The following is a 13,554-nucleotide window of genomic DNA, read 5'->3' as shown; positions in this document are numbered from 1 at the left end:
CATTTCACAAGTACAGTAGTAATATTCATGTGTTTATATCGATTACAATGCTTTCCAAACTTGTTACTGTAAATCCACTCCATTCCATTTTACGGTGTTACTGGGATTTGGAACGTTTTCTTTGTGTCATCTTATGATGCCTTAGACTTCTGGAAGTATAAATACAGGAATAGGGATTGTTCCTTATTCTGACATTCAGCAATTGCAACAAATTGAAATCATCAATTTGAGATCAGGCGTTTTAACTTTTTGTTTTATTTCAAGTGGCCAAGTTTTACTTTACAGAAATACCTGCATATCTTTCTTTTCTTTTTTTATCGTGTCGAGATTTTTTCTTTTTTCTTTTTTTTTTACAGGTGTACCTACTTATGTTAGTGCTAAATATGATCTTTTGTTTGATCTGATCAGTAAATGAGATTTCCTCAAGCCTTTCTCAAGCAATATTAAAGGATACTGTCAAGACTAGAGCCTGACTGATATTAGGAGTACATGCAATATCACCCTCCCCCGAACACGGGCCAGTTGTGTTCGTATAGAGTCCATCTATTAGTCTTTACCAACGTGGTGCATCCAGACTTTGTTGAGTGTCTATATACTATAGACGCTAAACAAAGCCGAATGCACCACGGTGGATGTTCCAATCGGTGGTCTTGGACTCTCCAAAATCGGAATCAAGCTTCAGACCCCAAAATGTGGCATCAGTCGGGCTGTAGTCAAGACATGTTTTAAGCTTTAATTACTTGAGCCCCTGACTCTAACATATTCAAACCTACTGAACCTCATAACAGACATGAGACTGAATTTGTGGTTTTACATTTCTTTGACATACTGTATGCCTGTACGCCCTTACAATATCATGTACGGTATGTAATATTCAAACCTACTGAACCTCATAACAGACATGAGACTGAATTTGTGGTTTTACATTTCTTTGTCATACTGTATGCCTGTATGCCCTTACAATATCATGTACGGTATGTATATCATTTGAGCATGTTTGTGACCCCAGGGGGAATTGAAACCCAAACCTTTGGCAATGTCGGTTCCATGCTCTACTAATGTGCTTGAACATCACTGATAAACCACAAACGATTATGACTTGTTCCCAGGGCTGGGCGATACATGGACAAAATCAAATATCACCATATCACCGAAATAATGACAATTATTACTATTACAATTACTATTGTGCTGATAATACCATTTTACTTTTATATTGATTCTATATTTACAAACTCACAACACGTGATCTTGTAGATCAGCTACTTTTTTTTGGTCTGCTTGGTCTGTGTGGACCTAGACAACCAATTTCTAGCCTTTAGTATAAAATAAGGCAGAAATGGTTAAAACCAGGAAAAGACAACTCTTATGCCATATCATGATATTAGGATATCCAAAATTCCAGACCATATCTACTGTAGTCTCATATCACGACATCGATATCGTCTCTGTTTGGGTGGAAAGTGACCTCATATGTCCAAAACTGTACATTTTCAGGATTCAAATTCCAAAACACCGAAAGTAGCAGATCGACAACTCAACGCGTCGCGTTGCGCCGCGGTTTCCAACTTGCAGATCTGCTACTGTTGATGCTTTTGTGTGACGCTGTGAACAAACAGGTCGTTAATTTACGAAAAAACACAAAAAGTTACAATATGGAGATAGGAGGTTTCTACCCGACAGCAACAATATAGTATCGATATATTGCCCAGCCCTACCTGTCCCCCTGTCCATAATCTGTCCATAATCTATCATTATTATTATTATTAGGTGTATCAGTACATACATCTGAATGGTCTCAGCAGTGATGCAATAATTCATAAATGTGCCGTTTATTTATGAAGCCCTCAAAGAAGTTGAAGCTTAATTTCTAAACTCCATAGGTCAACACAGTGTCGCTCGATGAAAATAACGGATCTACAAGCTCACATGGTGTCGCATCGTTGTTAGCTTGTAGATCAATTATTTTTGTCAAGCAACAGACAGATGTGACACTTACCTACCACTGAGTAGACCGTAATATGGTCAAAGTAGTTTATTTTTTTTTGTGGACATAATTGCAATCCAGACTATTATTCTAGATAATTGATGACTTACTTAATTGTTTTGTTATAATTATCTAATTGCTGTAATTATCATATATTTTATTTGCTGGTCCTTTGTGTTGTGAATGGCGTAAGGGCCTATACATTGATTTAAAGGAGGTGTAAGTGATGATAATGATGATGATGATGATGATGATTAGTAGTGGTATTATGTGTGGGCTTTTTTTTAAATATATTTTTGGGGGCTTTTTGGCCTTTATTTATAGTTTTCAGTAGAGATAGACAGGAAACAGGGTGAGCGAGATGGGGAGAGACATGACGAGGCAAGGATCGCCGAGAACGAGACTCGAACCCGCGATGCGCTGTCAGGCTACATCGGAGCCTAGGTGCCCGGACCGCTGCGTTAGCCGTCCGGGCCTTTTTTGTGTGTTTTTAAGTGTTAAATAGCTCTATATTCCATAATGTAGAGAAGACACCGGAGCAATTGACACTTGGACAATTGGCCTCTTTTATTAAAAGGTGCCATGTACAAAAGAAATCATGGCTGACGTTTCGACGCTATTGCTATAAAGTAGAGAGAACTCGTGCAGGATAAACAAGTAGAAATGGAAATTATGAAACCAAAGCTAAAAACCAATACAAATGAGCAGACACAATTGGAACTGGAACAATAACAAAACTGGTAACAAAACTGAAGCTGATCAATTATCGTTGTGGGGTTCTCTTTCTTAATTGGATGAAATTGGTAATTTTTTTTTCCTGTTTAATAAAATGCTGGAGAGATGGGGAGACAAACACTCTATAGCAATGCTTACTAATATCGGAATATAGAGCTTTAATTTGATAACAAAAGGATATCACTTACGCCCCCTTTAATTATGGTACTTCCACTCTTGATTGAATGTATGATTATTCACGGCCTGCCTGTTATGGGTTGAATTGCATAACATTTGATTTGCATAACCTTGTACTGTTACAACAAATATCTTTTGTGATGTGGTTTCCAGTGGAGACATTTTCCTTTTGAATTTCTGTTGTACCCAAATGATTCATTAGTAGAAATACTGTACATTCAAAGGGAATGCCATATCTACAGTGTGAGCCATCATGTAGCATTCATAATGTGAATCTGTAGTTTATTTTGTATTAAGTTTATTTCCAATTGTCTTAGATATTTTGATTGTATTTGTAGGAGAGACAAAAATGATGACCGAGTATGGGACTATGCATTTCAAGACTAATGAGATGTTCTTTTTAAAGCAAAAATTATAGTAAATATTGCTTTTCTCATGAGCTGAGTTTTTTTAAAGTAATCCTTGCACAGGATTTCATGTAACCGTCTTGTCTACAATTGAGAGATTACGCTGTAAAATGCTCATTTAACCCACATAACACCTATGTTTACTGTTTACCCAACTATTTAATGTCAATATGGTATGAGTGTCTGCCCTTAGACTAATTTGGGGCTCCTTGACATGAAAATGTTTGAGAACCACAAGCCCAAATGAGCAACTACACTTTAGAAACGCCCCCCAAAAAAACGCAACCTGCACCAATAATTACAAGCGACTTCACAGAAAAACAAGCCCAAAGTCGCTTCTAATAAGCGGACGTGGCAAGACTGATTGGAGTAAATTTGTCTGTTATGTCCTTGTAGAAACATTATAGCGACTCTTACTGGTTGGTGGGGGAACTGGGAGCAGCGCTCACTGACTGGGAGAGAGAGTGTGAAGCTATCTATCCCAACTGTCAGCAACTGAAGCATTTTGTTGACTCCATGTGTATCAGAGGAAGAATGATTTCAATAGTCATTCTAATGCAGTACATTCTCTCATTGGACTACTTGGATGATTTGCTTAATGTGGAACATTGTTTTATCAACAGTAAACAAACCAACATACAGTATAAGTGTATACAGGGTAAGATTGCGTACCACTGGAGTAGGCTACAGTCAGTAGGCTATACACTGCAGTAACGATATAAAGTACTGCAGCTTTATCAGCACACATAGCTGTGGTGGGTGTTTCAACGCTGGCATACCACACAGTGACAACATGATAATGGAATCTTATCTGTTGCAACACCAAGCTATAACATCAAATACATTAACAACAGTCTGCCATAACACTCCACACGACCCAACATCACGGGGAGCAGTTATAGGGGTTAAGTGTCAGTACACTTCGACACAATGCTTTATTTGACCCCTTCTTGTTACATTTGCATATTGAACGGAGGGGCTTTGCAGCCCGAGTCCTCTACAAACTTGGCCACAGATACGGTATAGAACCCAAAAAGCTCTCGCATCTTAGTCACAGCTGTAGCCTACAACACAAACATTTTGCATTTCACCCAATTTTTTAATTAACTACCAAGTTGAATTAGCTGTAGAAATTGAAAGCATTACAATTAAAATGTATAATATCCAACCATAATGAGGTTTTTAACAAGACTTAACCAGGTTTCACTGAGAATATTTTTCAAGAGATGAGTACCAGTGACTCATTGAGTTTTGTTGAAGCTCAGCTGGGTCTCAAAAAGGGAAAACACACAAAACCTTTATAAGTCAAATGAAGCATAAACAAGACAAATTAACTGCTCATACCCATTGGGTGAATTTAATAAGTTACAAGTCAAGGAATGATAGAAAAACAAGAGAGGAGGATCTCACTTGGGCCAGTTCCCCCCCCATTCCATTACTTCCTCCTCATCCTCTGCCCCAGCACTGTCAGCACCCACCTCTTCGTAATCCTTCTCTAGGGCAGCCATGTCCTCCCTAGCCTCGGAGAACTCTCCCTCCTCCATCCCCTCGCCGACATACCAGTGGACAAAGGCCCTTTTGGCGTACATCAGGTCAAACTTGTGGTCAAGGCGGGCCCAGGCCTCTGCGATGGCTGTGGTGTTGCTGAGCATGCACACAGCCCTCTGGACCTTGGCCAAGTCTCCTCCAGGAACCACGGTGGGAGGCTGGTAGTTGATGCCCACCTTGAAGCCTGTGGGGCACCAGTCTACAAACTGTATGCTGCGTCTGGTCTTAATTTCTGCAATGGCAGAGTTAACATCTTTGGGCACCACATCGCCACGGTACAGCAGACAGCAGGCCATGTATTTACCATGACGGGGATCGCACTTCACCATCTGATTGGCCGGCTCGAAGCAGGCGTTGGTGATCTGGGCAACCGACATCTGCTCGTGATACGCCTTCTCGGCAGAGATGACTGGGGCATAGGTGGTCAGAGGGAAGTGGATACGAGGGTAAGGCACCAAGTTGGTCTGGAACTCCGTCAGGTCGACGTTCAGAGCTCCGTCAAAGCGAAGGGAGGCGGTGATCGAAGACACAGTTTGACTGACGAGCCTGTTGAGGTTGATGTAGGACGGCCTCTCGACGTCCAGGTTCTTGCGGCAGATGTCAAAGATGGCCTCGTTGTCCACCATGAAGGCACAGTCTGAGTGCTCCAGGGTGGTGTGGGTGGTCAGGATGGCGTTGTAGGGCTCCACTACAGCTGTGGACACCTGGGGAGCCGGGTAGACGGCAAACTCAAGTTTGGACTTTTTCCCATAATCAACAGAGAGCCTCTCCATCAGCAGGGCAGCAAAACCAGAGCCGGTGCCACCACCAAAGCTGTGGAAGATGAGAAACCCTTGGAGGCCAGTGCACTGGTCAGCCTGGAGAAGAAAAAAGGGGAAAAAAAAGTTGCCTTTAATCAGTTAAAGCTGAATTTAAGCACTTTGCTAATAAAATTCAATTCATTAAGGCCCTCACCAGCTTCCGAATTCGCTCCAGCACCAGGTCAATGACCTCCTTGCCGATGGTGTAGTGTCCGCGGGCATAGTTGTTGGCTGCATCCTCCTTTCCTGTGATCATCTGTTCAGGGTGGAATAGCTGGCGATACGGTCCTTTACGGATCTCATCTGTCAATGGAAGGTTTAAAGGAAATGGTTGACAATCATAAAATGCTTTGTTTTTATTCAAAGCTTTTATTAAAGGAATACTCATCCCATGAAGCCTTGAATTCATGATTCTTTAGTTTGTCGCATTCCTGAGTCAATAATTAAATATTTGCGGTGTCCGCTGCAGTCTAAGAGACCAATGCAAAACTATTAAAATAATTATATAAACTCACTGAGAGGCCTATGAGCCAGGTTCAAAGAATGTTTTAAATATACTTTTGCTCTGTTAAGATTGGTCTCCTATCAAGTCAAATATTGGATTATCGGCTCAGGAATGCGCCAAAAAAACTAATGAATTTAGGCTTCATGGGGAGTAATCTATAGGAAAAGTATTCCTTTAAAGTTGCAAGGGATTGGTAAATGGTTTAACTGACCAATGACAGTGGGTTCCAGGTCAACAAAGACAGCTCTGGGGACATGCTTTCCTGATCCAGTCTCACTGAAGAAGGTGCTGAAGGAGTCACCACCTACAACAGTCTTATCACTGGGCATCTGTCCATCAGGCTGGATGCCATGCTCCAGACAGTAAAGCTCCCAGCAAGTGTTACCGATCTGGACTCCGGCTTGGCCAACATGAATGGACAGACACTCACGCTGCAGAGAGAGAGACAGAGAGTTAATTGCACTGCAAGAGAATGAGAATTCTGAATAGGGGCAAGACGATTTTATCTACAGGACAGTACAGGCTGTTGTGGACATCCAGCGTGCCTTTGGAAAGCGATGGAACTAATGTTGTAGAGACGAAGGCCCAACCTTAACCAACACAGGTGGGCCAATGCTGGGTTTGATTTGCTGGAGGGGAACCACATTGATGCACATTTTCTTTTAGGGAAAAGTAGACCGTCTAATAATCACAATTTGGAATCAAAGTTGTCACCTCACAGGTGTAAAACAAATGCATAGTTTGTGCAAGCCCTATCGTTTGTCATTTCCATAAAAAAGGGGAAGAGGGGGCAGGGGGGAGAGAGATCAATCAGGTGAGACAAAGGTATACGGTACATGATATGCTATGGACTGTTAATGAGCGATACATTTTTTTTTACTCAATTAGAAATGTACAGTACATTAACCCATGGTGTCCCCATTTGGGGCTAATGTGTAAAAATGATCTATAAGCTCACAAAAAAAAATCGTTGCGAGCTTGTATTTTGGCTATTTTGACTTACAAGCTATTGGCAACAGTCACAGGTGTTAGCAATGCTACAAATTAAGGTTGTGTTCCATTTAGTGTAGCAGAGCCTGTGAAGGTATTGCCAATAGCTTGTAGGTCAAAATACAAGCTCACAACGATGTGTTGCGAGCTTATAGATCAGCCATTTTTGCAATATTATTTTGTTACACATTAGCCTAAAATGGTGACACAAACCACCTCAACACAAACCACATGTCAAGGAAGTAACATAGAAATATTTAGCTACGTCAATATGGCTGCAATGCAATGTTCCCCATTATGATGAAAACATCTATAGCGCGTGTGTACAGCCAATTTATGTTAAGGGTCTTGGTTTGGGGGTATGAAAATATGGTCATGCAAACCCCCCCCCCCCTACAACAGAAGAAAGAAGTGCTGCCTGGTTCCATTAGTTCACACAGGTACACACAATAGTCTTGTTTGATCTATAGGCTATAGATGCATAGCCTAGTATGCAGCATTCGTTTGGACATCAGTAAAGACAGTCAGAAGTGACTGACTCACTCACCATTTTGTCGTTTTTTCCCGCTTAGTATAACTGAAAACCACAGTTTGTTTCTCACTTGAGAAGTTCAGGTGTAACCTTCTTTCCCACAGACAGCCACTAACTGATTACTCCCTAATGGCCCTCTTTTTATAGGACACTGATTGGCTGGGGAGCTGCTCTGTAGTAATCAGCCATTGGTTGATACGGAATTGTAGACAGGGTTGGTGAAGTCACTCAATCTAGAAACTATAAGGGGATAAAAACTAATCTCAGTGGTAGTAGTATCATGATGGGTTCTCTCTTGTTGTGACATCTTCAAAGTGCAGAATGTTTAAGCTATTCCTTCAGTTTTTCAGTAGGACTGTTGTTGCTCTTTTATGGTAAATGGACTGCATTCTAAAACACCTAACCCTGTACACAAAACCCAGTCAGACCCATAGTAGACTGTTTGGCGTTTGTTTGCCGTTATCCTTAAACCTATGCTAAATAAATAAATGCCCTACTTCAGTGGTTTTCAACCTTTTTCCATATCAAGGTCCATTATTTATTCGGCATTTGAGCCACGGAACCGCCATTTGATGAGATTTCTCTCAGACCCCAGACTTTTTTTAGAAGAATATTTTGTTATCGTTGGCTAAGATTTTGTCCACAATTTCATGCTGTATTGATGTTGGTACCAATAGGAGAGATGACAGGCAAACCTTGATCAAAATAACAATTCTTTAATTAAGTAATGCAGATGTTTAACAATAATCTAACTCTTGAGAGCGTGGTTTCATTTTACACTCTCAAGAGTTAAAGATCTATAAGGGGTCCATTTGGCAACTCTCCATCATTTAGCTGGGGACCCCCTGGAACCCCCTCAAGGACCACTGGTGGTCCCCGGACCACTGGTTGAGAACCACTGCCCTACTTGATCATACTACAGCGTTACACAAAAGCGTCAAAAGTAGCAGATCCACAAGCTCAAAACGTGTCGCACCGCGTTTCGAGCTTGTGGATCTGCAACTTTTTGCTGTTTTTGAATTTTAATCCTGAAAAGTAAGAGTTTTGGACATATGAGGTTTCCACCCGACAGAGACGATATACAGTATATTGACTGAGGTTCTCACTGCAAATGCCACAGTTAACACACATTTCTAATTAAGAAGCTGTACAGTACAACCACAGCGGTGGGCTGTAAATAGTCAGTTTGCTTATATTAACATTGCCTAGGTAGGGAATTTTAACCTCTTAAGGCCTATTCTATTCTGCGTTTCTTTTTTTCAAAGATAAGGAACTGTGGGAACAATGGGCGAGGCCCCCCTGTGGTTTGGCTCAATTTGGAAAACTTCTGCAAATTGTTGCCTGTAATGACATGCCCAAAATAGAGATGGCAGGTTGAAAGTGGTTAATATTACCATTCCTTACGGCATTGGTTCTCAAAGTGGGGTCTGGGGACCCCCAGGGGTCCTTGGTGTGGTAGCTCATCTACAAGCTCATATCGCGCGATATGAGCTTGTAGATCTGCTATTCTTTTTTAATAATGAAAATGTGCACACATCGAATATACAGTATATATATATTTTAAAGCCAACATTTGTACTCAAATCTTTGCTTCTGGGGGTCCCTGGAACAAAATATTTTGAGATGGGGGTCCGTGGCCAAATACATATAAATTTGGGGGTCCTTGACCTGAAAAGGTTTGAGAACCACTGCCTTAGGGAATGTTAATACTCCCTGATTTTTCTAATTCATAGACACAGATATATTGTTTCACCACAGAGCCACAGATGAACTCATATCTATAGGGCGTAGTAGTACACACTGAACGCTCCAGCTGTGCAGTCCAGGGTCAGATGCTATTTCTGTGCATTTCCTTCTGTAGGTCACTGCACGGCCCCTGAGCACAGCAACACACTCACAAGGCACACATTCACATGTTGTTTTCATATTTATTAGTTATATGTTGTTGTTTCTTCTATAGGGACTGCGGCTCGCGGCGCGCTTTCATTCACAATCTTTGTATGTATATATATTTTTTAAGTGAACATTTGTAACTAAAATGTTGGTTCTGGGGGTCCCTGGAACTAAATATTTTGAGATGACCAAATAGATATCATTTTGGGGGTCCTTGACATGAAAAAGTTTGAGAACCACTGATAATATAGCAACATACGTTTTTCAGAAAACTGTTAGGATTTAGAAGACCTTTGTTGATGCGTTTCCCGGATTGAATGGGTTAACCCATCCCAACTATCACTAACAGTGAGTTGCTATTAATACGGTTCCAGGAGGTAGCGTCACAATCATTTTAACCACTTTATCCATTTACACATTGGCTATTCAAAAATAGCAGATTCACAAGCTCGCAGCGTGTCATGAGCTTGTACATCATTTTTAAGATTTTAGGAAAATATCGAGAATATTTGGAAACTTTTTTTTTTTTACATAAATCTTCTCTTCTGGGGGTTTCTGGCACAAAAATATTTTTCAGATGGGGGTCTGCGGCCAAATACATATCAATTTGGGGGTCCTTGACTAGAGCTGTCACGATTACAAATTTAAGTTGACGATTAATTGTCACTAAACTAATTGCGATTAACGATTTAATTGTGTGTTTGGCATTGGACATTGGAACTTATGAAAAACTAAAATCTAAAATTGCACAGGGCAGATATGACAAATAACTTAAATATAAAAAAAAATATTGGCATATTTAATAATGTTATACTGTACATGTAAAAAAAATTAGCAGAAATAGCTGATGTACAATCTTACAACGTGTCTGATGCGTTGTATGCTATTTCTGCTTTTTTTTTTATATTTGAAAATGTGTTGACACATTTTCAACATGGAAACGATTATGATGTTTATGCAAAAAAATTATTGGATTAGACGATTATGTAATAATTGCGACAGGCCTATCCGTGACTTGGAAAAGTTTGAGAACCACTGGTGTAAAGAATGCAGGAGGGTGAAGGGTTGGGTTGGGTTGGGGTGGGGGGTGGGGGGTGGGGGGGGTCGGGTGATGCTTTGTATGGACACAGTGATGTCATGTCCTTTTCCTATGGTGCAGAAAGAGACCTTTGTTTGGAGCTGCAGGCCAGGATGCCCTGGTCTGGTCATCATGTTCAACTTGTGACATTTGAACAAGTCTTTTTTTTTTCCAGCAGGAGAAAATGGTCACCCTGTTTAAAGACAGTTCACATCGAGAACAGGAGAAATAAGTCAGCCTGTAGCTCATCATAAACACACTTATCACAATTAAGCCACTGTAGTATACACATGAGTATACGTAGTATCATGTATAGTGCATGACTTCAAATGACCACGGAAGTAATCGAGGAGACAGTGGAACATTTTAATGACATGACCTGTAAGTTAAGCCCATAATTACTTCAATGTACGATGAATAGTTAGTTAAAATTGCAGATCTACAAGCTCACAACACAGCGAGATGCGACAGGATGTGTGTTTGGAGATTGCTATTTTTGCTGGAAAACAATGATAATTTCTTTGAACATTGTTTTGAACATTTTCGACTGTTAATGACATGCCCAAAATAAGCACACCAAGGTTAAAGTGGTTAAATATGACCTGATCCACCAATACCAGTTGGATGCCACTGAAACTCATTTGGACATATCAAAACCTTTAATGTTTTTACAGTGACAACAAGTCTTTGAGTTCATAATTTGTATGTACTGTATATTACCTTACTGAGTAGTTCAGATGAGAATTATAGTTTAGAAGCTTGTAGGCATGTAACGATTCACTCAATGCACGACACGGTACTAGGTTCACGATACGATTTTTCACGATCTTTTAAACAAATAATTATTCTCCAGACAAATGACCGAAAAATATATTTTTTAAATTATTTCTCTTACACAAATCTAGTATTGTAATACACAGTAATACTGTGTTTTTTCTTATCCTCTTTTCAATACAGTAGCAAATGACTGAAAACTCTTTATTTTTTATCAATTCTCTGACAAAGGTCCTGTATTTTCTTATTTTTTTGGCAATTTTTTGCATCGAGATGAAATTTGTATTAAACCGATTTAAATTGTCGCCAGTTTGAATCGATTTTAATCGATTTATGATAAATTGCTACATGCCTAGAAGCTTGTAAACGTGAGGTGAAAAGCTAGTGGAGAGAACAATTAAATATAAGAACTATAAGAACTAACACGGCTGTTAACAGGAAAATAAAAACAGGAATTTATTTTTGCCTTTTCTGCTCAAAAAAATATATATTTTGAAGAAAATCTATACGGTAAGGAAATGGAAAGCATATTAAAGGCAGGGGAGGGCATTAGATCATTTTAAACACCGGACATTCAAATCATGTGAAAAAAAAACATATCTATGTTATACTTTGGTATTCTCATAGATGATAAATATGATGTATACATTTTGGACATCCGTTCTTGAACAGCTAAATCCACCCCGCCCCCACATTTCCCATACTCAAGGCTGTGATGTGTAAACTCCCCCATGCAAAGCCCCATACAAACAAATACAAGGGCAGTTATATCATCAATACACATTTAATTACGTTGTTAAGAGTAGAGAGGCTTCCCGAGCATTGCAAATCGCTGTTGTTGGGGCAGAAACCTCTTATCTCCACTTTCTAACTTTTTGTGTTTTTTCGTAAATTAACAGCCTTCTTGGTCATATTACAGCGTTACACGAAAGCATCAACAGCAGCAGATCTACAAGCACGCGAAGCGAGACGTTTTGAGCATGTCGATCTGCTACTTTTGCTATATTTGAATTTGAATCCCGAAAAGTACCTGTTTTGGACATGAGGTTTCCACCCGACAGAGATGAAATATAGCTTGTTTTGAATGCTAGTTATTTACCGTGTACGTTTATAGGCCAATATCATACAAACTTACAAAGTACTGTCAATACACTACAGCAGTGGTTTTCAACCTTTTTCACATCAAGGTCCATTATTTATTCGTCATTTGAGCTATGGATTCATCACCATCTGATGACATTTAGACTCTCAGACCCAATACTGTTGGTACTAATAATTTGGTAATAATTTCAGATGTGGGTCCGTGGCGAAATACATATTAATGTGGGGGTCCTTGACATGAGAACAGCTGGCCAGAGAACAACTGGCCTATGAGACCACTTAACAGTGATGTGTGGCATTACCAGAGGGAGCTCCACGAATCACGTTCAACCTAGATTTGGCTCTAACAAGGGGTTAAATGCGTTCTACTAGCCTGGTAAAGCCCCTCCCTCCGGAATTCTCGTTTCCATTTGATTTCAGGAGTGAGTCTGGCCTGAAGGCTTATCTGGGCGTTTCTTGCTCGTCCACCAAATGGACTCTCCAATCAGCATCCTCGCTCATTGTTTTGTGATTGACAGCGGAGGTAGGCCAATCAGGTGGAACCCGAGTGGTTCACACATCATTAATCAATACACCTTTCATACAAGCTGCTCATTAACATCAAAGACAAACCAATTACTCCTGGTGATAATCACTGCAGCCTAAAGTGGCTTAATTGGACATCAAAGGGCCACTTGGACATCATAGCTACATTACTCCCGCCCAGCTCCAGCCCACAGCCAAATTGCCCATATAGGTCTGCAGGCCAGACTCACTCCTGAAATAAAATACAAATGAGATTTCTGGAGGGAGGGTTTACCAGGCTAGCGTTCTACTGCTACAGTATGCCACCAAAATATGGAATGCCCTACCAACAGTTATAAAAACATGTGAATCCTTATACTCCTTCAAAACCGCTCTAAAAGAGCACTTACAGGTGGCTGCAATTCGGAACTGGTTGCATAGTAGGCCTAGTGGATATTTCTGTCATTAAATGTTGAATGAATTGAGTACAAAGGACCCCAATGGAAACAAGCCGCAGTGGGTT

General features: G+C 40.3%; 1 protein-coding gene across 1 annotated transcript; it reads right to left on the bottom strand.

Annotated features, from left to right (window-relative positions):
* Positions 1 to 4,712: 4,712 nt before the first annotated feature.
* Positions 4,713 to 7,700, bottom strand: LOC308090655 (tubulin alpha chain-like; the record flags this gene model as incomplete). The annotated part of the gene is made up of 4 exons (XM_080435921.1): positions 7,697 to 7,700; positions 6,371 to 6,590; positions 5,809 to 5,957; positions 4,713 to 5,711 (listed from the first exon to the last, which is right to left on the bottom strand). The coding sequence occupies exons 1-4, from the start codon at positions 7,697 to 7,699 to the stop codon at positions 4,713 to 4,715; spliced, it is 1,371 nt and encodes a 456-aa protein (XP_080292047.1). The 5' UTR covers position 7,700.
* Positions 7,701 to 13,554: the final 5,854 nt, after the last annotated feature.

The sequence above is a fragment of the Gymnoscopelus braueri genome, assembly GCF_963280865.1.
Source record: "Gymnoscopelus braueri genome assembly, chromosome: 8".
Taxonomy (NCBI): Eukaryota; Metazoa; Chordata; class Actinopteri; order Myctophiformes; family Myctophidae; genus Gymnoscopelus; species Gymnoscopelus braueri.
The sequence above is the reverse complement of the archived record's forward strand: the minus strand, read 5'-3'. Positions and strand labels throughout refer to the sequence as shown.